Below are 27586 nucleotides of genomic sequence, written 5' to 3' on the forward strand. Positions count from 1 at the left end.
AGTTATGTGTCCGGGCCGGGCATCAAACCTGCGAATTTCAGATGTGTAGTCCAAGGCTTTACCAACTAAGCTAGCCAGCCAATTTTTCTATATTTTTTGGCCTGTCTGTCATTGTATGTGTGTGTGTGTGTCCCAAAACTTTAACCTTGGTCATAACTTTTGCAATATTGAAGATAGCAACTTGATATTTGGCATGAATGTGTATCTCATGGAGCTGCACATTTTGATTGGTGAAAGGTCAAGGTCATCCTTCAAGGTCAAAGGTAAAAAAAAAGCAATTCAAAAACTTTAACCAAAACTTAACCTTCTTCATAACTTTTGCAATATTGAAGATAGCAACTTGATATTTGGCATGCATGTGTATCTCATGGAGCTGCAAATTTTTAGTGGTGAAAGGTCAAGGTCATCCTTCAAGGTCAAAGGTCAAATTTATGGCTTCAAAGCGGTGCAATAGGGGGCATTGTGTTTCTGACAAACACATCTCTTGTTTTCTTTTGGTTTGTTAAATGTCTTTTAAACAATGTTGTAGCTGACATTTTAATGTAGAAATTAGAATACCATATTAACGCGACCTCTTCATGGGCTCTTTTCGATGCTTTAACGGCGAATGAACATTCAATTGGGACCCAAATTGGCATACTACATAACAGAACCATGAACCAAAGGTCTATAGATGTTAATATATGTTGTATCAAATTTTAGGTATGTGATTATATTATTGCGATACGACTGCCAAATCATATATCGTGTATTGGCGCTCCCTCCTGTTCTTAGCGAAACCTCATTGACATTGGCTCCATCTCTATTGGAAGAGTTCAAAATTACTATTAGATCGGAAAGACGCCAATCTTGTTGCGAATGCAGCAACCTTATATTGAAAGCAATCGTTTTAATGTCTTAAGCAATTTTATTGGAGTCATTTTCTCGTCACGCATGCAAAAACATCGATTAGCTTTTAAAAATTACACTACCTCACAACTCATAAAGGTCCTAGGGTATTCTAAATGGGTTGTGATTTTATATTTCTGTAAATTTGTGGATAAAATATATGCTGAGTCGCACTTCATGGTCTGATTTTATGGCGAAATATGTTGAAAAAAAAATCAACAAGAACATAAATATCTAACCTACTCACATTTAAGACTTTTCCGTGTACTTAAAAATCTACTGGTCGTCAGCGTCAACTCGAAAGTTACAGTGACTCGTTTATTAATGCTTCTAAAAAGAGTTGACACCCTTGATCAACAGCCGTGTAACTGTATCAATTTATTTACACCGGTATATGCTGTGTATGTAATATCGTGCATACCGTGTAACATTTAATTGCATATTTTATCAGGGATATATTAAATTAAACAAGAGGGCCTGAAAGGCCCAAAGTCGCTCACCTGAGATTCAAAGGAACTGACCTGTTCTGAGCAGCTCAAGATTTCATTAGAACAAAATGTTATTACCAACTTTCATGACTAGTGAACACCCTGGCAGCCATGTTTTTGAACAGACCAGAACCATCATACACATCCAAGATATCATTTAAACAAATATTCTAACAAAGTTTCATGCAGATTCATGAAGCCATATAAGGAAAAATGCCCTGCCCCCTGGTGACCATGTTTTTCAAGCAACTGGAACCATTTTCTAACTTGTCCAAGATATCATTGGGACAAATCTTCTGACAAAGTTTCATGATGATTGGACAATAAATATGGCTTCTTGAGTGTTAACAAGGTTTTACTATAGCTATATAAGGAAAAATGCCACGCCCCCTTGGCGGCCATGTTTTTCCACCAACCGGAACCATTTTCGAACTCATCCAAGATATCATTGGTACAAATCTTGTGACCAAGTTTCATGATGATCGGACAATAAATGTGGCCTCTAGAGTGTTAACAAGGATTTACTAAAGCCATATATAGCCATGTAAGGAAAAATGCCCCGCCCCTGGTGGCCATGTTTTTTAAGCAACCGAAGCCATTTTTTAACTCGTCCAAGATATTCTTGGGATAAATCTTCTGACCAAGTTTCATGAAGATCGGACAATAAATGTGGCATCTAGAGTGTTGACAAGATTTTACTATAGCCATTTAAGGAAATATGCCCAACCCCTTGGCAGCCATGTTTTTCAAGCAAACGTAACCATTTTTGAACTCATCCAAGATATATTGAGACCGATTTTCTGACCAAATTTCATGAAGATTGGACAATAAATGTGGCCTCTAGAGTGTTAACAAGGCAAATGTTGACGCCGCACAACGCAGGACAGACGACGCACAACGGACGACGGACAAAAGGCGATCACAAAAGCTCACCATGAGCACATTGTGCTCAGGTGAGCTAAAAAAAATATATAAAAATATCATTGATTTTATCAACAGACTCTCAGAAATTTTAGTTTACTAGGTTACTGATATACAAGTACACAGGTTAAATAAAAAGATTTTATTATTGTACAATGCATATATTATATATGTATACGTCCCATTGATATCTTTGTAAATGGGAATCGAATAAAAAGATATAAACATAAACACAATAAAACACTTGTATAGCACAAATCAATTGGCGAAATAACAAATACTCTTTTTAGAGTCTTCAACATCATTTGCTACATATGTTTTAAAAAATGATATTGAAAAAAATAAATGTTTTTAAGTAAAAGAGTAATTGACAGAAAAGATTTACATGGGCAGCTCGTAGAAATTTGAGAACAATTAATTCAAATGCAGTTTGTTTTTTTTTACATCAAAGGTCCATCAGCCAATTAATCGAATTAACTTATTAAATTATTTCTAACTTTTTTAAATGACTATATAACCAGTCAATCATATATCGTCTTTAGATAAATAGGTAAGTCAAATGTTTCTGTACTTTTAAAATGAAGATTTTTTTACGATTGTTTCTTACCTTGTTAAGTCTCTGTTTCTTGAACAATTAAGCCTCTAATACCCTGGTTAACTAACATGTAGAACAGTTTCAAATAAAACAGTTAGTTCCATACTCAGAACAGGTTTAAAGTAGAATAACACAACCAAAAGAAATACAATGTAACAACTGAAAATTAAGCATTTAACACCTAATTATATGCGCTGTTATTTTTTAAATGCCAATAACACATTCTTACAGTTTGACACTCGTAAACATTGTATATTCTTATAAATTGTAATCAATGTTATGTCTCCAAAAAATAACAAGCTAACAACACTATCATTACCAAACAATAGAACAAGACTTAAAGAAATTTTCTTCACAATATAATACACTGATCTACAAATCTTCGTTTGTGGTGATCAAAATAATAGGTGAGAGATGAGCTATAATCTAAAACACAATCAGCTGCCATGAATTTGACTAATAATTGCTCTACTAAACACCTCAAAGATGTAATAAAGTATCTGTTAAATTTGACAATTTTTCTAACCTTTCAAAATGCATATGAAAGGAGATTCTTGTAATGATACTATATAATATTAAATATTTGATAAATAAATACAAGTCAAACTGAATGTTTATTAGGGTATACAGCAACGTAAAATAGAGCGTAGCTCTGGGAACACCAGTCTTCATGCATGTGTGTAAGGTGACGTCCCACATTAGCTTGTGACGTCCGCTCTCTCTGGGAACACCAGTCTTCATGCATGTGTGTAAGGTGAAGTCCCACATTAGCTTGTGACGTCCGCTCTCTCTGGGAACACCAGTCTTCAGTCATGTGTGTAAGGTGTCGTCACACATCAGCTTGTGACGTCCTCACAGGCTAAGCAGGGATGACACTTTTGCTTTTTTTTTTTTTTTTAAAGGAAGTCTATTTTTAACCAAAAAAACATTTCAGGCGAAAAGTGTCATTCCTGATTAGCTTGGACAACACTATGCACATGCATTTAATCCCATTCTAAGAAAGCAATGCTCAATTTTTTTTCCAAAAGGAATCTTTCATTTCGCAACAAACACGAACTCGCTATGAGTTAACTGAATTCCTCTGACAGTCCACAACCAGTGCACATAGGTCATCTTAGATCACTTCTATTTCCTCATGCCAGTCAAATTAAAATGATGTGATAACAAATATGATTACCATTAAATTATCACAACTGAGCAAAACTTTGAATCTTTAGTAAATTCCAAATTATAATTCATGGGCCATCATTATCATGATACTGACAGCACTGTTGTATGTGAATTAAGAATAAAACATGAAACTTGGAACTGACATCATTTTGTAGATTTTTTTTTCAAAAAACAAAATGTGTTAATTTCATGTTCTGAATGTATTTTTTATTTGTAATATTCTGTTAATACTTTTAGTATAAAGACTCCTTTCAATGATGTTTCATAAACATATTTTTATGATTGTAACTGTATTTTATAATTGTGTTTATTTGGACACATTTTCATTTTTGCAAGATACAAAATTCTTTTAAAGTACCAGTAAAATCAATATATATGATGCAATTATTGTACTTATAATTCGTCAAAATTAATAAATACAATAGGTAAAACTGAATATTGAAAAACACAGTGATTGATGTCTTATTCCAACATCACATAATAGTGTGTTTAATGTTAAAAAAACAACATAATGTAGTTCATTAATAACCCTATAACACACCACAGGAATCCCGCGTCTTAATGTTGAAGCGTTCGCTGATCATATCAAAATTCCCAGTCCTCATCAAAATGTAGGTCCTCCATTCCTTCTGCCATATCATCAACAGCTGAGTCTTCTTAAAGGGAAAATATGCAAAACTATCAAGGACTGAAGATCATCTAGTAACAATCATATTTAAAAGGTCCGGATGGTCTGCTAGATATATGGGCTGTGTTCTGTGAAAAGGGGGTTGGGCTGTGTTCTGTTAAAAGGGGTTTAAATGAATGTGTGTTAAGTGTCGTCCCAGATTAGCATGTGCAGTCCGCACAGGCTAATCAGGGACGACACTTTCTGCTTTTATGACATTTTTCGTTAAAATGAAGTCTCTTCTTAGCAAAAATCCACTTTAAGCAGAGTGTCATCCCTTATTAGCCTGTGCCAACTGCACAGGCTAATCTGGGACAACACTTAAGGCACATGCATTATGCCCAGTTTTCTCAGAACGCGACTATTATCATGGTGTCCTCCTAGTTATTGGAAGGTCCCAACTTCGAGCCCCACTCAGATCGCTTTCTCTGGATTTATTTTAAGACATCCATCACTATATCTCCACAGTTCACAAGAAATTCATTAGAAAGGGTCATAACATGACTATGAGTTTTTAAAAGAACCCTACACATTTTATTCTCTTTTACAAACAATATGCCCTTAAACAAGCAAATTTCAAATTTAGTGACAGACGGACAGAAGGAATGATGGACAGACGGACAACGCAAATTCTATATCCCTCCACCTTTGGTGGGGTATAATAATATCATGTCACTGTTTAAATCTCTTTTGATCAGGGATGGCCTGCGAAATCCTTTCAACCAAGCTACATGGCTTAGTTTGCAACCCAGCGTGTCAGAATGTTGACCAATATACTGTAAAACAAGAGCTGTGTTTGTGAAACACAATGCCCACTACTGCGCTTTGCAGCCGCACGGCAGCTATTGTAGAAACAAGATTAAATTTTGAATGTAAAGGTCACAGTGACCTTGAACTTTGACCTAGTGACCTCAAACCATGTTTGATTGTAGATCTCAATGAGATGCATGCACATGTGAAGTTTAAAGAACATAGAGTTTTCATTTTATGAGCAAGGTTAAAGTTTGGGGACAGACTGACACACGGACGAAGCTGCGACTATACGCTCCCCCCAATTTTTTTGGGGGGAGCATAAAAAACAATATACCCCCGATCATTCGATCTGGGGTCATAAAAAGACCTTAATCTCAACAACAGAGGCTTGCTTGCTATAATAGAGGGGATGGGGGGGGTTTAATGATCGCCAAACAATATTGAAAGCATTTGCATTACCAATAAGCTGCGATAACATACTTAATTAATCTTATCATTTTGAAACTGTGAAATTAGTAAAAGTATCGATATCAAAATGAGATTTTATCAATTTCATTTGCATTGAATTATCATCTCACCCATAACATATTTATACTTAATTTTATTTCATGAACAGCTTCTGGGCACAATTTGACATCAGATTCACAATCTTAATGTAATGAGGAAAACCAGCACAATTCCTAAAACATGGTTTTATTTCAGCTTGCAAATAGCGTGAAGATCTGTATCCATGGTTATGTTAAATTTATGATTTTTTTTTAAGAATTAAAGCACTTATTTCTGGAATCATAAATGGTGTGAATACTACGTTCATGGATTATTGTTTTCAAACAAAGCAAACAAATAGCGTACAAACACATTTAAGTACTGGTATACCCAAAATGGTAACATAAAGGTCTCAATGAAAAATTATATGATACCATAGGGAGGGGACAACCCTTCAAGCCCTGCTTGAAAGTGTAAGACATCTCTTCATGATTTTCTGGGGGAAGCCCTGCCTTTATATAATAATAGTTGAATTTTCCAAAATTGGCTCACTAAAATTATTATCAAGTACAATAAGCACTTCAATTTATTGTGTCAATATTGGTACCAGTAATATGAAATAAATTTGTTTGTAACACACCAACTCCAATTGGTAACACCCTTTTGTATTTCCAGCCTAAAAGGGAAACATAAATCAACACTTACACATTTTTAAAAAATAAAACAGGTAAATCGGATCAAGCTGGTAAACTATCAGCTGCCTTTATCGCCCTCAATGTCATGGTTACTGTTTACCTTTATCGCCCTCAATGTCATGGTTACTGTTTGCCTTTATCGCCCTCAATGTCATGGTTACCTTTTGGGAGTTTGGATGCGTCCAAGAGTGGTGTTACAGGCTGTAGAAGGGAGGGCAGCATGGATGCAGACTTCTTGCGTAGGTTCTTGAAGAAAGGGTGGCTCAAGGCCATTGTAGCTGTAGGTCTGGAATGGATGAAAATTGTCTGAGTGATGCTTTTAAAAGGTACTGATATATTTATTAACTGCTGTACTTTATCATTTTTAATGAACAGTTTAAAAACCCAAATTTTAATTTTTAAAGTTTGTGTGTGTATTGATACAGTACATTTTCTGGCTGCTAATTTGCAAAAATTAATTGTTCAATCACAAATATTCTCATTAGATTTTATGTTTATTTTTGGTATGTAAAGATGTCTATATCTCTATTTGTTTTGCTCGTTTTTTAGCTACATAGGTTTATGGTATGGTAACAAGCATGTTATATCTGGAAAACAAAACATAACAGTTTGTGAAGAAATCCAAACATAAATACCCTTCAAACAATCCTATGATTTGTAAAAATAAAAATTATAGTATCAGTTGAATACCTTAACGCTATTGCATGTCATTTCATTTAACATTTTGACAAAGAATAGAAAACATAGAAAGGATTAGCATTTAACAACACAAATACCACAATAAGAGGCACCAATTGGCATTTATTAGACAAAATCATGCTACCTTCTGTTGGGGTCCTTCTCAAGACAGAGTTCTACCAGTTCATGGAACTGTGCTGAGAATGTGCGTGAGTATGCATACGCAAGGCTGCTTTTCTTCTGGTCAGAACCAGATGCAATGTCAACACCAGAGTCTTCTGGGCCATCTGCAAAGTAAAACATGAACCCTTTCCCACTCAGAGGCAAAGTGAAAACAGCATAAAACCAGAAAAGCCTGTGAGTAACTCTTCACAGTGCGTTTCTGAGCAGTAAAGCGTTAATGGTTTGGTAAGTGTTAAGAACTTTATCATTCTTGAATTTTAAACTCATATTTGGATACTCTTGTGCTGTTTGAAGATATGACCAAATACTAATAAGTGAAAATATTCAAAAGCATAAAATACTATTTTGCACTCTAACAATTTAGCAAGTTTAGCAGGAAATAGCTAGAAATAGAGCTTGTAACAGTTAAGACAGATACCCTTGATGTAGCATGCTGTAGCACTAAGCAGGTACAAATTAACAATTATTTAAAAAGCATTATCAGAAACAGGGCAATAAATTACAATGTAGGATTTGAGTGATTGAAAATGCCCCCCTTATGTAACCAAAAAATGTATGAAAGTTTGAAAGAGCACCGTCATGCCAAAATCGTTTTTATGCCATATACCTCTACGGTAGATCCAGACCAGCCTGCAAAGTCATGCAGTCTGGTCAGTAGCTGCACTATCCGCTTATAAGACCACGAAACATTGAGAAAATGTATAGTCTACAGTGTAGCTCCTGACGAAATTCTGCAGACTAGTCTTGAGCTACTCTGGCCTAATTAGGCATAAGAATCAATTTTGCATGACACGGGTCTGATGTTTACAATTTAAGGTGATGTTCAGACAGATATTCATGATGAATCCAGCATTTTATATGGATGTAAAAAGCAAAACAAGATGTGTTTGTCAGAAACACAATGCCCGCTTCTGCGCCACTTTGATTTATAAATATTGTTTTTATAAATTGGCAGATACAGATAATTATCTCCCTTGGAAGCTTATTACTTTCTTTGGATTTGTTTTTTTTTACTTTTGACCTTGAATTATGACCTTGACCTTTCACCACTCAAAATGTGCAGCTCCATGAGATACACATGCATGCCAAATATCAAGTTGCTATATTAAGCGACATAGAAGTCATAAGAATTTTTCGAAACCTAAACGCAAAGTGTGACGAAAAGACAGACAGACAGACGGACGAATGGTCCGATCACTATATGCCCTACTTCGCAGGCATAAAAACTTATATTTAACTTAGATCCATACTAATGTCTGTCCATTCCTATAAGTTGTTTATAAAGTACACTGACCTGAATTGGCAACATTTTCATCCGATGTCAGTCGCCCTATCGTGGTAGAGTCAGCAAGGACTGGCTTAGTTCCGCTAATTTTTTCTAGTAACATCTATAATAATATGAATATGATTTAATTTTTGCTTACACAGTATTCCATTAAAATGAGTGATTGTAGCTTGGTTATTTAAAGCAACATCTTTGAATAGTAATTTTAGATAAATGTTTACTTGCCTGCTTGTTAAATGCCTTTGATGCATATTGGAAAACCTAAATCGTAACTCCCATTTGTTATCCATTATTATTATCATTATTATTATTATTTCTCTATGACAATATATTTCATTTCTTAAGGTTAACTTTATATAAAAAATTCTTTAGAAAAAAAAATCATTTTGCATACCAAGCACAACTCTGGAACAACAAAAGCATCTTGACATTTGTCTCTTTTTCTCATAAATATTATTTCTGTTAACAACAGTCAATTTATGAGAACGAAAACCTTTTTTACACAGGGAACATACATGACTACCAGAGGAGGCTTGCTAGAGAATATTTATTCTCCAGATTGTTTTCTATTGACAAAACAAACACTACATGCAGCATGTAAAGAATTTTTATATGTTTCCAGATATAGGTTGCTTTAAAGGGGCCTTTTCACGTTTTGGTATATTGACAAAATTGAAAAAAGTTGTTTCAGACTCGCAAATTTTCATTTTAGTTATGATGCTTGTGAGGAAACAGTAATACTGAACATTTACCATGCTCTCAGAAAGCCATTATATGCATCTTTTGACGATTTAAAAACCTGAAAATTATAAAGTGTTGCAACGTGAAACGATGGAATAATTTGGAGAGTTCTATTGCTATCATTATATTTTGTGAAACTAAGAGGATTGCTTATGTGAAGTATAAAATACATTCTTTAATGTATTAGCATGGATGGACGAGTGGTCTAAGTGGTAGACTTTTACTCCAGGACTCCAGGGGTCAGTGGTTTGAGCCCTGTTGAGGGTTACTTTAAAAAAAATCATTCTTGATTTCTTACTGCAGATTTTTAGATCCAATGTTTACATTTATCAATATAAAAAATTTAATGACAAACTTCAATACATTCCAAAAACTGTGAAATGGCCCCTTTAAAACATATTACCTTCTGTGTGACACTAAATGTTGCATGAGTTTTCGCATATTGTTCACTTTCACATTTATTACCACTATCATACCTGTGTGGGTGACATATCTGTGAATGGAGCATAGCCATTGGCCAGTTCACATGCCAGGATGCCCACACTGTACATGTCCGACCGAGTGTCATACCCCAGCAAATTCTGATAAAAGAAAAACATGTAGTATAATATAATAAATATAATACAGATAATTCCATCTTATAATTGGCATAATTGTTAGGTATGACATAACAAACTCAATAAGAAGAAATATGTGATAAATAAATCTATTGGACAAAATATTATAATTGAAAACTCTTAAATTAAAATATGCATTGGATCCTTTTACTGTGCATTTAAGAGTTTATTTTTGCCTCACTCTAAGAAAACACGGCAAAAAAATGTGAATAAAGATTCGTCACAGATTATTCTATGCCGTCCACACAGGCTTATAAGGAAGGGGACTCTCCAATTAAAGAACAATGTGCTTTTTTTCATTTAAAGTAAGTCTCTTCTTAGAAAATAACAAAAGTTAAGGTGGCAACTGTCATACCTGATTAGCCTGTGTGGACAGCATAGGCAAATCTCAGCATAAAACTGTACACACATGCATTAAGCCCGTTTTTTCCAGAACAAGCCCCCATGTACCCAATTAAACCTACTTGTTCAAGGATTTCAGTACTAAGCTCAAACTACTTGTTCAAGAATTTCAGGACTAAGCTCAACCTACTTGCTCAAGGATTTCAGGACTAAGCTCAACCTACTTGTTTAAGGATTTCATGACTAAGCTCAACCTACTTGTTCAAGATTTCAGGACTAAGCTCAAACTACTTGTTCAAGGATTTCAGGACTAAGCTCAACCTACTTGTTCAAGATTTCAGGACTAAGCTCAACCTACTTGTTCAAGGATTTCAGGACTAAGCTCAACCTACTTGCTCAAGGATTTCAGGACTAAGCTCAACCTACTTGTTCAAGGATTTCAGGACTAAGCTCAACCTACTTGCTCAAGGATTTCAGGACTTAGCTCAACCTACTTGTTCAAGGATTTCAGGACTAAGCTCAACCTACTTGTTCAAGATTTCAGGACTAAGCTCAACCTACTTGTTCAATGATTTCAGGACTAAGCTCAACCTACTTGCTCAAGGATTTCAGGATGAAGCTCAACCTACTTGTTCAATGATTTCAGGATTAAGCTCAACCTACTTGTTAAAGATTTCAGGACTAAGCTCAAACTACTTGTTCAAAGATTTCAGAACAAAGCTCAACCTACTTGTTCAAGGATTTCATGACTAAGCTCAACCTACTTGTTTAAGTCTTCAGGACTAAGCTCAAACCACATGTTCAAGGATTTCAGGACTAAGCTCAACCTACTTGTTCAAGGATTTCAGGACTAAGCTCAAACTACTTGTTCAAGGATTTCAGGACTAAGCTCAACCTACTTGTTCAAGGATTTCGGGACTAAGATCAAACTTCTTGTTTAAGGATTTCAGGACTAAGCTCAACCTACTTGTTCAAGGATTTCAGGACTAAGATTAAACTACTTGTTCAAGGATTTCAGTTCTTAGCTCAACCTACTTGTTCAAGATTTCAGGACTAAGCTCAACCTACTTGTTTTCAGGACTAAGTTGTTCAAGATTTCAGGACTAAGCTTTAACTAATTGTTCAAGGATTTCAGGACTTAGCTCAACCTACTTGTTCAAGGATTTCAGGACTAAGATCAAACTACTTGTTCAAGGATTTCAGGACTAAGCTCAACCTACTTGTTCAAGATTTCAGGACTTAGCTTAACCTACTTGTTCGAGGATTTCAGGACTAAGCTCAACCTACTTGTTCAAGGATTTCAGGACTTAGCCAACACAGCAGCTTCTGCGGGTTTTCTGGGTACACGAACATTGACCTCTTCCATTTCCCATGTTCAAAGAGGTGACATGCACTCCGGAGACCCGTCAAACAGACCCGCCCAGACGCCGATATTAACACATGGCTTGCCCGCACACTCCTACCAAACGAGGCCATATAATTGGTCTATTACATTTTATATGACAAAAATGATGTTTTAGTAAGTTTATTGTTCACACTTAGACTGGATTATCTGAGATCTTATGAGAACACGGATCAGATTAGTTAAACAATATAAATGAGGCACTATAATATATAAATTTTCAAAGGACATAATTCTAAATTGTACAACAAAATATAATTAAAAATAGGTACTGAATAAGCAGCATGTTGAATAATTTGTGTTAATATTTAATCACATGCAAGACCTTGACCTTCAGCCTGGGACACAAAAAAGAATTAACATTCCCTCTAAACTGTAAACATAGTGAGGCGTATTATTTTCAATCCCTTACTTAAGTTTAAACTTATTTATTTTAGCTTGATATCCTAGAAAGCCTAAGGCTTATTTGAAACGCTCTTGAGTCCATTTCCTGGAATAAGAACCAGTACTTGGTGTGTCTATGTGGGAAATCTTAAAAACGCTTCCATTCTGGGGATCGAATCCGTGACTCTTCTATCACTGGGCAGTCAGTATATCCACTTCACCACTGCGCCCTGTAAAATCCCTTATTTTAAACAATGACTTAAACCTTTTCTCCCATAATAAGCAAAGTGAAAATGGCTTTTGCAATCAGCATAAAACCAGAACAGCCTGAGAGAAACTTGCAGTCTGTTCAGGTTTTATGCTGTTTGCTGCTCATCAATAACTAAGGGTTGGAAATGAAGCCTTTAAAGCTTGAATCTAGTAAGAAAGGTCTTAAATTAAATGTAACTTTCCAAGGAACTACATATGGGTCAAAATACGTATGTAAGTGGTAAAGGGTTAAAGTATGATCGTGACCTTTCAGCTAAGAAAACAGGCCTTGCAAACAACACACTTTCACCAAATGATGAATATTTATGAGAAGTAATTTTAAAATTGTCTAATGGATGATGAAGTTAATAACAGACAAGTTTTGACTGAATCACACAAGTACCTAATATTGTTGAAGCTATATTGAACTTACTGAAAGTCGCCTCCATACAAATAAGAACAAGAGCACTGCCTTGCGGGTGCAGACCGCTCATCCATTTTCTTTTTAAAGGTGAAGGAACTCTCATTTTCAATCACAAAGGAGGGAGGGGTGGAGTGAAGAGGGGTGTATAGTGTGGGTGCGTGGACATTTATTACATTATCTTCCAAAAATGTGGAAAAAAAATGCAAAAAAATGAAAACAAAAAATTCGGGGGTGGGGGTGGGTGGGGGGGGGTGGGGGGGGATTCTTGGGTGCGATGGTTGGACGGTATTTCAAACATAAAATAATAAAAATAAATATTTGTGTTTTTTAAATGTTTAAAAAAAAAAAATTGGGGGTGGGGGGGGGGGGGGGGGGTATAGTGTGAGGGTGTGGTGGTCATTTGTGAGAAAATCTTTAAAAAAAAAAAAAAAATTAGGAGGGGGGGAATTCGGGGGGGGGGGGGGGGGGAGAGGGGGGAAGGGGGGGTATTATTGGGTGCGATGATCTTAAAAAAAAAAAAAAAATAGGGGTGGGGGGGGGGAATTCGGGGGGGGGGGGGGAGGGGGTGTGGGTGGTATTCTTGGGTGCAATGGTTGGACGGTATTTCAAACATAAAATAATAAAAATAAATATTTGTGTTTTTTAACCGTTTAAAAAAAAAACAATTTGGGGGGGGGGTGGGGTGGGGGGGGGGGTATAGTACAGTGTGAGGGTGTGGTGGTCATTTGTGAGATGATCTTTAAAAAAAAAATTAGGGGGGGGGGATTCAGGGGGGGGGGGAGGGCACGGGGGATGGTTTGGCTGGAGTCTATTGTGGCATGTCAGGTAAGAGTAGTTTTGTCAAAGTATCAATCAAATCTAATCATAAATAAAGAATTTATGGCATTTTCAGCAAAATCTAATAATTTGACCTTGAGAGTCAAGGTCATTCAAAGGTCAAGGTAAAATTCAACTTGCCAGGTAAAGTAACCTCATGATAGCATGAAAGTATTTGAAGTTTGAAAGAAATAGCCTTGATACTTTAGAAGTAAAGTGGATCGAAACACAAAATTTAACCATATATTCAAATTTACTATGTCAAAAAAGGGCCATAATTCCGGAAAAATGACAACCAGAGTTATGCAACTTGTCCTTTTACTGTACCCTTATGATAGTTTGCGAGTGTTCCAAGTATGAAAGCAATATCTATGATAGTTTAGGGGTAAAGTGGACCAAAACACAAAACTTAACAAATTTTTCAATTTTCTAAGTATAAAGGGCCCATAATTCCGTCCAAATGCCAGTCAGAGTTAAATAACTTTGCCTGCACAGTCCCCTTATGATAGTTAATAAGTGTTGCAAGTATGAAAGCAATAGTTTTGATACTGTAGGAATTAAGTGGACCTAAACACAAAACTTAACCAAATTTTCAATTTTCTAAGTATAAAAAGGGCACATAATTCTGTCAAAATGCCAGTCAGAGTTACATTACTTTGCCTGCACAGTCCCCTTATGATAGTTAGTAAGTGTTGCAAGTATGAAAGCAATAGCTTTGATACTTAAGGAATAAAATGGACCTAAACACAGAACTTAACCAAAATTTTTAATTTTCTAAGTATAAAAAGGGCACATAATTCTGTCAAAATGCACGCCAGAGTTATCTTACTTTGCCTGCCCAGTCCCCTCATGATAGTAAGTAAGTGTACCAAGTTTGAATGCAATAGCATTGATACTTTCTGAGAAAAGTGGACCTAAACGCAAAACTTAACCGGACGCCAACGCCGTCGCCAAGGTGATGACAATAGCTCATAATTTTTTTTCAAAAAATAGATGAGCTAAAAATGATGCATACATGTATGTTACCTTAAGATGCGAATAAACCTTAATTACTCAGTGTAAGACAGTAGCATAACATTTTAGCACTTTGTATTACTTTCCTGGAATGTTCATCCATGTAAGCAAATTCTAAACACAGCGGCTGTAAATGTGTAATACCTTTGTATTATTACTGTAAAATGTATATACTAAAATGGTGAGATAACATATTGAAGAATGTGTAATATCGGTGCATAATTCCTCTAAAATTAATATACTCTTATGCTAAGATAACATCTCATAGAAAGTGTATTACCTGTGTATAACTCCTCTGGTATGTATATACCGGTACTCTAATGCTAAGATAACATCTCATAGAATGTGTCTTACCTGTGTATAACTCCCCTGGAATGTATATACCGGTACTCTAATGCTAAGATAACATCTCATAGAAAGTGTATTACCTGTGTATAACTCCTCTGGAATGTACATATCGGTACTCTAAAGTAATGCTAAGATAACGTCTCATAGAAAGTGTATTACCTGTGTATAACTCCGCTGGAATGTATATATTGGGACTCTATAGTAATGCTAAGATAACGTCTCATAGAAAGTGTACTACCTGTGTATAACTCCGCTGGAATGTATATATCGGTACTCTATAGTAATGCTAAGATATTGTCACATAGAAAGTGTATTTCCTGTGTACAACTCCGCTGGAATGTATATATCGGCACTCTATAGTAATGCTAAGATAACATCTCATAGAAAGTGCATTACCTGTGTATAACTCCTCTGGAATGTATATATCAGTAATCTAATGCTAAGATAACATCCCATAGAAAGGGCATTACCCATGTATAACTCCGCTGCAAGGTATATATTGGTACTCTATAGTAATGCTTGGATAACATCTCATAGAAAGTGTATTACTTGTGTATAACTCCTCTGGAATGTATATACCAGTACTCTAATGCTAAGATAACATCTCATAGAAAGTGTATTACCTGTGTATAACTCCTCTGGTATGTATATATCGGCACTCTATAGTAATGCTAAGATAATGTCTCATAGAAAGTGTATAACCTGTGTATAACTCCTCTGGTATGTATATATCGGCACTCTATAGTAATGCTAAGATAACGTCTCATAGAAAGTGCATTACCTGTGTATAACTCCTCTGGAATGTATATATCAGTAATCTAATGCTAAGATAACATCTCATAGAAAGTGTATAACCTGTGTATAACTCCTCTGGTATGTATATATCGGCACTCTATAGTAATGCTAAGATAACGTCTCATAGAAAGTGTATTACCTGTGTATAACTTCTCTGGTATGTATATATCGGCACTCTATAGTAATGCTAAGATAACGTCTCATAAAGGTGTATTACCTGTGTATAACTCCTCTGGTATGTATATATCGGCACTCTATAGTAATGCTAAGATAACATCTCATAGAAAGTGCATTACCTGTGTATAACTCCTCTGGAATGTATATATCAGTAATCTAATGCTAAGATAACATCTCATAGAAAGTGTATTACCTATGTATAACTCCGCTGCAAGGTATATATTGGTACTCTATAGTAATGCTTAGATAACATCTCATAGAAAGTGTATTACTTGTGTATAACTCCTCTGGAATGTATATATCAGTAATCTAATGCTAAGATAACATCTCATTGAAAGTGTATTACCTGTGTATAACTCCGCTGGAATGTTCATATCGGTACTCTATTAGTAATGCTAAGATAACGTCTTATAGAAAGTGTATTACCTGTGTATAACCCCCCTTGAATGTATATACTGGTACTCTAATGCGAAGATAACATCTCATAGAAAGTGCATTACCTGTGTATAACTCCTCTGGAATGTATATACCGGTAATCTTATGCTAAGATAACATTCCATTGAAAGTGTATTACCTGTGTATAACTCCGCTGGAATGAATATACCGGTAATCTAATGCTAAGATAATGTCTCATAGAAAGTGTTTTACCTGTGTATAACTCCTCTGGAATGTACATCTCATAGAAAGTGTAATACCTTTGTATAACTACGCTGGAATGTATATACCGGTACTCTATAGAAATGCTAAGATAACATCTCATAGAATGTGTATTACCTGTGTTATAACTCCTCTGGAATGTTTATACCGGTAATCTAATGCTAAGATAATATCTCATAGAATGTGTATTATCTGTGTATAATTCCGCTGGAATGTATATATCGGTACTTTTAAGTAATGCTAAGATAACATTTCATAGAAAGTGCATTACCTGTGTATAACGCCGCTGGAATGTATATATCGGTACTCTAAAGTAATGCTAAGATAACATCTCATAGAAAGTGTATTACCTGTGTATAACTCCACTGGAATGTATATATCGGTACTCTATAGTAATGCTAAGATAACGTCTCATAGAAAGTGTATTACCTGTGTATAACTCTGCTGGAATGTACATATCGGTACTTTTAAGTAATGCTAAGATAACATTTCATAGAAAGTGTATTACCTGTGTAAATCCCCCTGGAATGTATATATCGGTACTCTATAGTAATGCTAAGATAACATCTCATAGAAAGTGTATTACCTGTGTATAACTCCTCTGGAATGTATATACCGGTACTCTTATGCTAAGATAACATCTCATAGAAAGTGCATTACCTGTGTATAACTCCTCTAGAATGTATATACCGGTACTCTAATGCTAAGATAAAATCCCATAGAAAGTGTATTACCTGTGTATAACTCCTCTGGAATGTATATACCAGTACTCTAATGCTATGATAAAATCACATAGAAAGTGTATTACCTGTGTATAACTCCTCTGGAATGTATATACCAGAAATCTTATGCTAAGATAACATCCCATAGAAAGTGTCTAACCTGTTTATAACTCCTCTGGAATGTATATACCGGTAATCTAATGCTAAGATAAAATCCCATAGAAAGTGTCTTACCTGTGTATAACTCCTCTGGAATGTATATACCGGTAATTCTAATGCTAAGATACAATCCCATAGAAAGTGTATTACCTGTGTATAACTCCTCTGGAATGTATAAACCGGTACTCTAATGCTGAGATAAAATCCCATAGAAAGTGTATTACCTGTGTATAACTCCTCTGGAATGTATATACCGGTAATCTAATGCTAAGATAACATCCCATAGAAAGTGTATTACCTGTGTATAACTCCTCTGGAATGTATATACCAGTACTCTAATGCTAAGATAAAATCCCATAGAAAGTGTCTTACCTGTGTATAACTCCTCTGGAATGTATATACCGGTAATTCTAATGCTAAGATAAAATCCCATAGAAAGTGTATTACCTGTGTATAACTCCTCTGGAATGTATGTACTCTAATGCTGAGATAACGTCTCGTAGAATGTAGGCTATTGCTTGTTCAGGAAGGCCCGAAGTGAAGTAGGCATGCATCAAGTCTCTGCAAGAGCCTTAAAACAACAGAATTTATGTATGGAATAGCAGTCATAAAATCAAAATTAAACATTTTGGTTCTGTTCACAGAAGTGATATTTTTTATTTTGTCATGGATCCATTGAATTTATATGAAAAAGAAATACATCCAAGGTTCAACGATCGACAGAAAAAAGATCAACACTACATTACGTTAAATTGCAGATGATCAATTTGTGGTTAACCTTAATTCATATGGTTAAATGAATACCCAAAACAGACTGGGGATAAATTAAAATACATAGTTTGCTTGCATCTATGATGAATAAAATAATGCAGTTAGAAGACATATGATTATAAGGCTGGACAATCAGCAATAAACTGTTATAAGTTTGCAACAACATATGCATAATTTATCCTTATTTGGATTTCATATGATTAATTAATGGTCCTGGCTTGCAGATCAGTTGGTGGACATAAGTTTGAACTATGGGTGTTAATGTGCAGCCCAATTTATTTCCAGTGGCTGAAACAATTAATAACGCAGGTACAAACATGACTGAAGCAATGCCTAAACCTTTTTCTTTTGTATATAACATAACGGGACAGTTAATAAATCTAAACAAGACCTGTCACCATAGGCTGACATATGCCCCCTATAAACATTTGATAGAAGTTATGAGCTTTTTTCGAAACCTAAATACTAAAGCCCTGAAATGCACTAAGTGACCCGTGACCTAGTTTTTGACCCGGCATGACCCATATTCGAACTTGACCTAGATATTGTCTAGCTACAACTTCTGACCAAGTTTGGTAAAGATCGGATGAAAACTATTTGAATTAGAGAGCAGACACGAAAAAAGTGACAGACTGACAGACGGACAGTGCGAAAACTATATACCCCCTTTTCTTTGAAAGGGGGCATAAAAATGACCATGTTCAGCTCCCAAAAAATGCTACACATGCATGGCCATTGATAATCTAAAGAACAGACAGAGAGCATTAATGAAACTAAAGAAAGTGCAAATTAACAAGGGCTGTTTGTAAAACATGAATGCCCCCCTATATGGGCTATAAGTTGTAGTAGCAGCCATTGTGTGAATACGTTTTTTGTCACTGTGAACAGTGTTGGTGGTGGTGGTGGTGGTTGGTGGTGGTTGGTGGTTGTTGGTGGTGGTGGTAACGCTAACATTGCATTACAATAACAATACTTAAGAATGATCCAATGGGAAAAGGTAACCTAGCACTGGCAGTAAATATGGGGCTCATTTACAGGTCATAATTGGAATCTCTGCTGTAAAATGAGATTTTAAATGAATTTAAGGGAGGCAAATGCTGTAACAAAAAGAACATGCATAAACGGTAGTTGTTTCCCTTGTTTGAACCATGCTAAATCCTTAAAATGCCTATTTCCAGTAACTGATACCTTCACCTGTGACCTTTGACCTAGTGACCTCAAAATCAATAGGGGTCATCTGCGAGTCATGATCAATGTACCTATGAAGTTTCATGATTTAGGCCCAAGCGTTCTTGAGTTATCATCTGGAAACCACCTGGTGGACGGATCGACCGACAGACAGCCCGACATGAGCAAACCAATATACCTCCTCTTCTTCGAAGGGGGGCATAACAAGATATTCAAAGAACCTCTCTTAATTACCATAAATGATGGTCATACTGTAACAAATAACATATAGTATAATCAATTTAATTAAACAAACGAGGAAAGCAGCAAATCAGCTAAGTAACAGTAGTTCCTCAATTACCATAGGCCATGAGGGGCATAACAGAAAGTAGTTCCTCAATTACCATAGGCCATGAGGGGCATAACAGTCCAGACTTCATTATTGTGGACAAAAGAGGTGTAGTAAGGTAGGATGGACTCGTGGTTGAGCAATCTGCAGTAGGTTATCTCTTGCTGAAAAACAAACCACACACACATGTTATTGAACATCATTGTGATATCAATAGTGAAACTTACTTAATTATGGTACTAGTATTTTGCTGGGTTGTAAAGCACAAGTTGATTGAAATATTTCAGGAGTTTGCAGGGTGAGAGTCTACCAGGTCGCAATATCAACAATGCGATACAATACCAGAACACCAGATAAAAGCAATTCCAAATCACTCTTAAAACAAGCAATTCATTGTAAGTCAGTACATATAAGCAAAAACAAAATAAAATCACACATTGTTAAAACTGCTCATGAATATTACCAATACAAAAATGTCTACCATTTCTATATGACTACGCCTTTCAGCTGAAGATGGATAATAGCACATCAATAAATCATAATTTACATTAAACCAATTATGTGTAAATAATATTAAATTGTTTTTTACTCCTTTAAAGAAAGTCAATATCATAATGTTAAGTAATATAATTATTGCCAACCTGTAATGCTGCCATGTCTATGTTTGGGTGATCTAGATCAATCTGTCGTATTGCCACATTGTGCCCAGACGCCACATGTCTAGCTACCGATATTGTCGCTGCATCATTGTAACCCTTACCTAATAAATCATAACAATAATATACCCATATGCATGATTATTATGTTAAACATTGACTGACATTGGATATTGATGTTAAAGATCATCATACACTGGTACACATGATTGCTTTAGTGAGAAATAATAAAGCTTAGCTATTGAAATGTGAAGCAATATAACTATTACATGAAGCAAGAATTTTAAGACAGACTAGGACATGGGACCAAGAATTTATTGATTCACTAGTCTAATGAATCAAGATCATATTTATATTTCTATGTTGATGGTAGCCTTTTTTATTCAAAATCCTTTTCAAGACCTTTCCTTAACCACAGTCACTAGTGTGGTAATATCAGATGTTATCAAATATCCAATAACGCTATCGAGATCAGAATATTTTTAAACACGTTAAATAAACATGAGGCCCATGAGGGCCTGAATCGCTCTACTGCTATAAACACTGTGCAAGTTTGGAAAGAAAACTGTGTACTTAATCGCGCAAACAAGGAGAATTTTCTCAAATTCAAGGGGAGATTATTGTGTACTTATTTCTCCGATACTGCTCATATTCAATAGGATTCAAGTCCTCATTGATATAAAGATACTGTGCAAATTTGGAAATAATTGGAAGAAAACTGTGGAATTAATTGCGTAAACAAAATTTTCTCATATTCAAGGGGAAGTAATTCTGGACTTATTGCTTCGATATTGCTCTTTTTAAAAAAGGGTTTGAGTCCTAATTGATACAAAGACACTGTGCAAGTTTGCGTATTGGATGACAAGAGGGCCTGAAAGGCCCAAAGTCGCTCACCTGAGATAAAAAGAAATGACCTGTTCTTTGCAGCCCAAGATATCAATGGAACAAATGTTCTAACCAAGTATCATGAAGAATGAACAACAAATGGCCCCTTGGAGGCCATGTTTTTTTAACAGTCCTGAACCATTTTTTTAACTCTTCCAAGATATGTCCAAATTTCATGAAGACTGGGAAAAAAATGTGTCTTCTAGACTGTTCACATGTTGTCACTATATACATATAAAGAAAATTGCCCCACTCACTGGCGGCCATGTTTTTTCACTGATCATGACCATTTTCAAACTCGTCCGAGACATCCACATAACTAATGTTTTGACAAAATCATGATGATTAGGCAAAACGTGACTTCTAGAGTGTTCACAAGCTTTTTTACTATATTAATATAAGGAAAAAGACCCCCCCCTGGCGGTCATGTTTTTTTTACCGAACTCAACTGTCCTATCCAGGTGTGGTAGTGCGGACTCCTTCGCTAACGCAAATGAACCGGTCACAGGAGGGTTACAAGTTATGTAACTTTGTGAGCACTTATGTAATGCGGACATATTTATTTGACGAACTCTTATTTCCGGTCAGGATGACTATACTGACTGGTTGTAATTCAATTAACTAAAAGCGTTCAGTCAGGGACGCCTAAATACACTCAAAGAATTTATTTATAAGTGAAAACCAAGGCAGCTTTAACAAAAATAACTTATTTTTATTCCAAGAACTCGGAAAATGAAGAACAATGACAGAAAATTAAGAACAGGTACAAGCCAAGTCTAAAGAATCTAAGTATCGTTACAAAAATGAACAACATACAGCAAATACCTTAATGAATGTAAAAAGAAGTTCAAAATCAGTCAAAAAAACTGATATAAATATAAGTTACTGTTAGTCTAGAAAGTGCTTCAAAACTCTAGTTCACAAAATAGGTCTAATTTAACCTAAAGAAAAATTTTTATGGTGATTAGGAAACTTCAGTGAATCAAATGTAAAAATAAGAAAAAATTACTAAGTTATTGAAATAGAAAAGTCTTTCTAGTTTAGAAAATGCCAAATAGAAATAATCTAAATAATAAGAATAATTTTGAAAATAATGCCAAAATGTCTTGATGCTGGTGTTAAAAATAATTTAGAGTTTAATTATTTCAAAATTCCAACCTTTTTCAAGAGCTGTTTACTTTTCAAGAAAGCATCAAGAGGTGTTTAAATCAGCCAAAACAGCTTATTTTATACAGTTCAGAAGAGATCAATGGCAGCGTAGTCAATTTTCCCTCAGAACAGTGCATTTATCAATGATCAATATCTTCCCAAATGAGCAGAACTAAAAATAGATTACTGAACCAGGTTAAACAAGGGAGATAAATACTGCATAAATACTGCAAAATCATGTACATGTTGTCTTTCTTTCAGTTATCTCTTAGTTGAAAGGCTCATCATAAGTGTTAATGACTAAAACAGTTATGTTAACTATGAAAATTCTGTGTTATGAAAATTTACATAATACAGTTAATGTCACATAATATTGACATAATAAAACCAAACTTTACTACACAGGAAACCAATGTTCTGACCAAATTTCATGAAGATTGAACAAACTAGAAAGTTAATAAGATTTTACTATAGCCATATATAGCCATATTAGGAAAAATGCCCCGCCTCTTGGCAGCCATGTTTTTCAAGCCAAGGTTACCATTTTTGAAATCATCCAAGATATCATTAGGACAAATCATCTGAGCAAGTTTCATGAAGATCGGAAAATAAATGTGGCCTCTAGAGTGTTAACAAGGTTTTACTATAGCCAATTTAGCCATATAAGGAAAAATGCCCCGCCCCCTGGCGGCCATGTTTTTCAACCAACCGACATCATTTTCGAACTTGTCCAAAATATCATTGGTATGAATCTTCCGACCAAGTTTCATGAGGATCCGACAATTAATGTGGCCTCTAGAGTGTTAACAAGATTTTACTATAGCCATATAAAGAAAAATGCCCCACCCCTTGGCAGCCATGTTTTCCAAGCAAACGTAACCATTTTCAAATTCATCCAAGATATCACTGAGACCAATCTTCTGACCAAATTTCATGAAGATTGGACAATAAATGTGGCCTCTAGAGAGTTAACAAGTCAAATGTTGACGCCACACAACGCACGAAGCAGGACGGACAAAAGGCGATCACAAAAGCTCACCATGAGCATGTTGTGCTCAGGTGAGCTAAAAATTATGGACTTTATCATATAAAAACACTGAATTTTCATGTTTTTGTCAAATTCAAGGGGAGATAATTCTGGACTTATAACTCTGATATAGCTCATTTTCAATAGGGTTTGACTCATCAAAACAAGAAAAAGTCTAACGCATGCACAGACGGACGAAGGAAAACACGCCATGAAATACGCTTTTCAGGCCTTCGGCAAGTAAAGCTGAAAAGACTCCTTAATATACCCAGAAATGTAACTATGAAACCATATAAAGATAAAACAGCCCATCTAAAAGGAACATGTTCTCAAATTGATTGAAACTGACAGTTATGAACATTACAACTCTAATCAAGCTGCTAAAATCCACTAGCGATAGTATTGAGTTAGAACCAACCTATAGTCGTGAAGATGTCATACTGTAGAGGTTCATTGCCGTATTCCAGCATTATCTTGGGAAAGTCACAACCTGATGAGTGACTGCTACCTACTGCAAGGACATCACTCTGAAAAGAATGCTGCAATGTTATACCTGAACATTGATGTTTTCATTATGTTAAAGACTTATAAGTAAGGGATACATTTTTGTGGGTGAGGGATTGATAATGCAAGTTTTTTAGTTTTGATGGTCAACTTTTTTCTAACATGTTATTTATATTGCTTATCTATGTTTTTTTAACAAAAGTGTTTTTCTATAAAAAGTATGCAGTTATTATCTACAAGCTTAACAAATGTTGTGAACATAAACATATTCTATCAACATTTTCTGTTCAACCAAAGCCAATTTAAGTGATCACGAGTCTTTAAATACATCTTTGTAAGGAATCATACAACTTAACAAGAATTTTTGTATATTTCCAATAAGATCAGACCTGTTTATGGAAGTACTTCTCTTGGTCATACGGTGGGGAGCCGGAGGGACTACAAACCTTTTCACGTGATCGACTGCAGTTCTGAAACAAAAATGGATCACATGCTTTAGATAAAGTTTTTTCTAGAGCTGCAGTTGAAATTATATTTAAACCAGATCAAAATTATAAGGAAGACTAATGTAAACTTAGGTCAAAATGGTTGAAGATATTATCAATACTCTACTACTGTATGACATTGCTCTGAAAATAAGAATTATATTTTGTAAGGGTTTAGTTGAAGCAATGAAACATCAAACAATGAATAACTTTTGACAAAAACATTTGAAGATTGTATAGTTTTGGGAAAATATTAAATATATTTTTATTTTTTTTAAAGAATTTGGAAACCTACCATGGGTGAAACCAACATGTCATCTATGCATGTCCTTGAATATCATTAATAGATTGAAGCTTCTGAACAATTGTTCAGTCTGCTGAAAATGTGGTGTAGTAGATATGGTGTCTGCCTAGTGATCAGGAGGTCATGGGATTGATCCCCACTGTGGGAGCATTCTTTACATTTCCTCCATAGACACCAAGTAGTGGTTCTAGTCCCAGGATACGGACTCAAGAGCGTTTCAAATAAGCCTTATAATCAAGCTTAAATAAATATGTTTAAACCAGTGGTAAAAGATTTATGGTGTACAAATGCACACAGCAGAAGAACTAATGACAAACATTTCTTTCAACGATACCTGTCCTTAGATATAAATCTTTCTTATACTTTGATTAACACAATAGCTCCTTATAATTAAATTGTACTTCACTTGCATAATGACCATTTCACATAGGTAAGTTATAAATGGATATTTGTGTACAATAACTTGTCAATCAAACTTAAACACATTTTCAATAATAGTAGTACCTAATTTAAACGTTCTACGTAAAATTAATATTTTACACACAATCATATATTATGTTAGAAGAGCACACTTTTAAGGTAAAGCATGAGTACAATACATTCATAACAGTACATTGGTAACTTGCCAAACAAAAAAGAACTCAAAGCATATGTACCAAGAATGACATTGGTGACTAGAATTGTAAGCTGGGTTCTGTTCTTCAATTTTAATCCATGGCATGGTTACTGTACCTGTAAAACATCACATTTCAATTCATATAAAAAAGAGTTTCTATCTTCATAAATATACAAAAAATAAATACACATCTTAACCAGTCTGACACTTTATTCAAAGTTACAACTAATGTGAATGTAATAGACAGCATCAGATGCTATTAGATTCTATTAACAATAGTTTCAGAAAAGTTTTGACTTTGTTGTGCTGACCAGAAAAAAAAGTCTCAAAGTGTTTGTTTACTTACAGCTATACTTTTGACACAAGTCTGATGACCTCAGTGGTGTTTCTAGCCATTTTGGGAATAGGAGTCTGGTCAATTGGGATTTTTTTTCATTGATAAAACTGTAAATTTTGGGGGAAAAATCAACAAAATGGACCAATTGGGATTTTTTATCAACAAATATTGACACATCATGCCTTTCCCTGGGCATTTTGGGTAAAAATCATATAAATTATAATACTTTCAAATCATATAAATTAAAGTTATATACGTTGTAAGATGTTTATGAGATAAAATTGAGATATGATAATCATAAGACACTTCTTGCTACAACAAAAAAAATCTTTTCTTGGGGGAAGTTGTGAATTTTGTGCAAAATTAAGGTTAGGGATCGAGTCCGTTTGCTTTGGGATCAGGTCCGCTTTACGGCCTTTTTTACATAGCAGACAAAACCCTGGACCTTAATTACTTTTTTATAAAAAACTTACTAAATAATTAATATTTATGCAGAGACAATAAATGAAAACAAAGGTTTGCTGGCAAAATTGATAAAATATTACACTGGAAATAGCGTGTTTGACTCAATAGGCTGGTTAAATCCTGCAAGCTGCTTGTGGTTATGCACAACTTATAAATTTTACTTGTTAGCTTGTAAATAAAGAGTTTAAATAACAACAGATATCACAGCTTGTATTTGTCTTTGGGATTTATTTAATCGTATGGCAATTGGGCAATTTGTAATTTTTTCTCAACTTGGAAAACGCCGTTTATAAAACCAAAAATGGTTATAACCAATTGAAATTATTTAATTGTATCACTTTTAAGTTTGATCACCTCGGTACTATCAACTGGTGTATGTTTTAAAGACAATAATACTGTCTTATGCAAATCACAACAACATGACATTTGTGACTTTGTGTCCGAATATTATATAAATCCGAAATACGCGAAAGTTTTGACAAATCATGAAATTCCAATATATGCTATGAAACATACATCAATAACTAAATTAATACCTCAATGGTATAATCAATTACGTGTTTAGTTTCTGCAGCTGTCGCATGACAGTAGATTATTTGACATTAACAATAAAATATACAACCGATTAAGTTATTGACATTTGGTAATTTGTACACGAATATAAGAATGGTTTTCGAAACGGTCACACACCACTATCTAAATTGGCGATCTTAGTTGGAACTAAGGTATTTACACATATTACAATTGAAAAAGCCTTTCTAGTCATTTCTTGAATATTTTTTCGAGAAACAAATATTGTTATTTGTTACGTAATATTTTTTTATCTGCAATTAATTTTAATACTGTATTTCTATTTTTAAAAGAATAAAATGTATTAAAAAAATAAATGTGCTAGTTTACACACCATCAAATGAAAGAAACGAAGTTAATTATGAGTTCGGTACTGTGATAGAATGAATGCTTATTGGAAGCATTTCAAACGGACGCCCTGGGGAACATTTTAGTTACTTCCCATTACTACTGTGTAATAAGTTACCCTGGTGCTCCATTTTGAAAATCAGCAGACGGAGAGAATGCAGCTTTCAAATTATGTCGAAACATATATCGACCTTTTTTCTATGCATGAACAAATATGTGAAGGATGTTGTGTCCCCGAACTAAGCCTCACTATGTAAGTTGATAACTTGCAATTGCATGACCCCTTAAATAGCGACA

General features: G+C 34.9%; 1 protein-coding gene across 2 annotated transcripts; it reads right to left on the reverse strand.

The window, feature by feature from the left end:
• Nucleotides 1–2424: 2424 nt before the first annotated feature.
• On the reverse strand, nt 2425–27045 carry LOC127863876 (STE20-related kinase adapter protein alpha-like). 2 transcript variants are annotated; one of them, XM_052403562.1, is made up of 14 exons: nt 26908–27039; nt 25916–26013; nt 25610–25685; nt 24554–24634; nt 24079–24187; nt 20585–20703; nt 19999–20107; nt 18104–18227; nt 11797–11968; nt 10027–10131; nt 8819–8912; nt 7487–7628; nt 6825–6949; nt 2425–4718 (listed from the first exon to the last, which is right to left on the reverse strand). In XM_052403562.1, the coding sequence occupies exons 3-14, from the start codon at nt 25619–25621 to the stop codon at nt 4648–4650; spliced, it is 1263 nt and encodes a 420-aa protein (XP_052259522.1). In that variant the 5' UTR covers nt 25622–25685; nt 25916–26013; nt 26908–27039; the 3' UTR covers nt 2425–4647. The 2 variants fall into 2 exon arrangements, with proteins under 2 accessions (XP_052259522.1, XP_052259521.1); XM_052403561.1 differs by lacking the exon at nt 25916–26013 and having other exon boundaries at nt 26908–27045.
• Between the last annotated feature and the right edge of the window lie 541 nt (nt 27046–27586).

The sequence above is a fragment of the Dreissena polymorpha genome, unplaced genomic scaffold, assembly GCF_020536995.1.
Source record: "Dreissena polymorpha isolate Duluth1 unplaced genomic scaffold, UMN_Dpol_1.0 chrUn053, whole genome shotgun sequence".
Lineage (NCBI taxonomy): Eukaryota > Metazoa > Mollusca > Bivalvia > Myida > Dreissenidae > Dreissena > Dreissena polymorpha.

Excerpts from the sequence above, each read along its gene's own strand:
- LOC127863876 (XM_052403561.1), bottom strand. Across the intron at positions 24,188-24,553 it reads AGAAGTACTTCCATAAACAG|AGTGATGTCCTTGCAGTAGG; the intron begins GTCTGATCTTAT and ends CATTCTTTTCAG. Across the intron at positions 6,950-7,486 it reads GAGAAGGACCCCAACAGAAG|ACCTACAGCTACAATGGCCT; the intron begins GTAGCATGATTT and ends CATCCATTCCAG.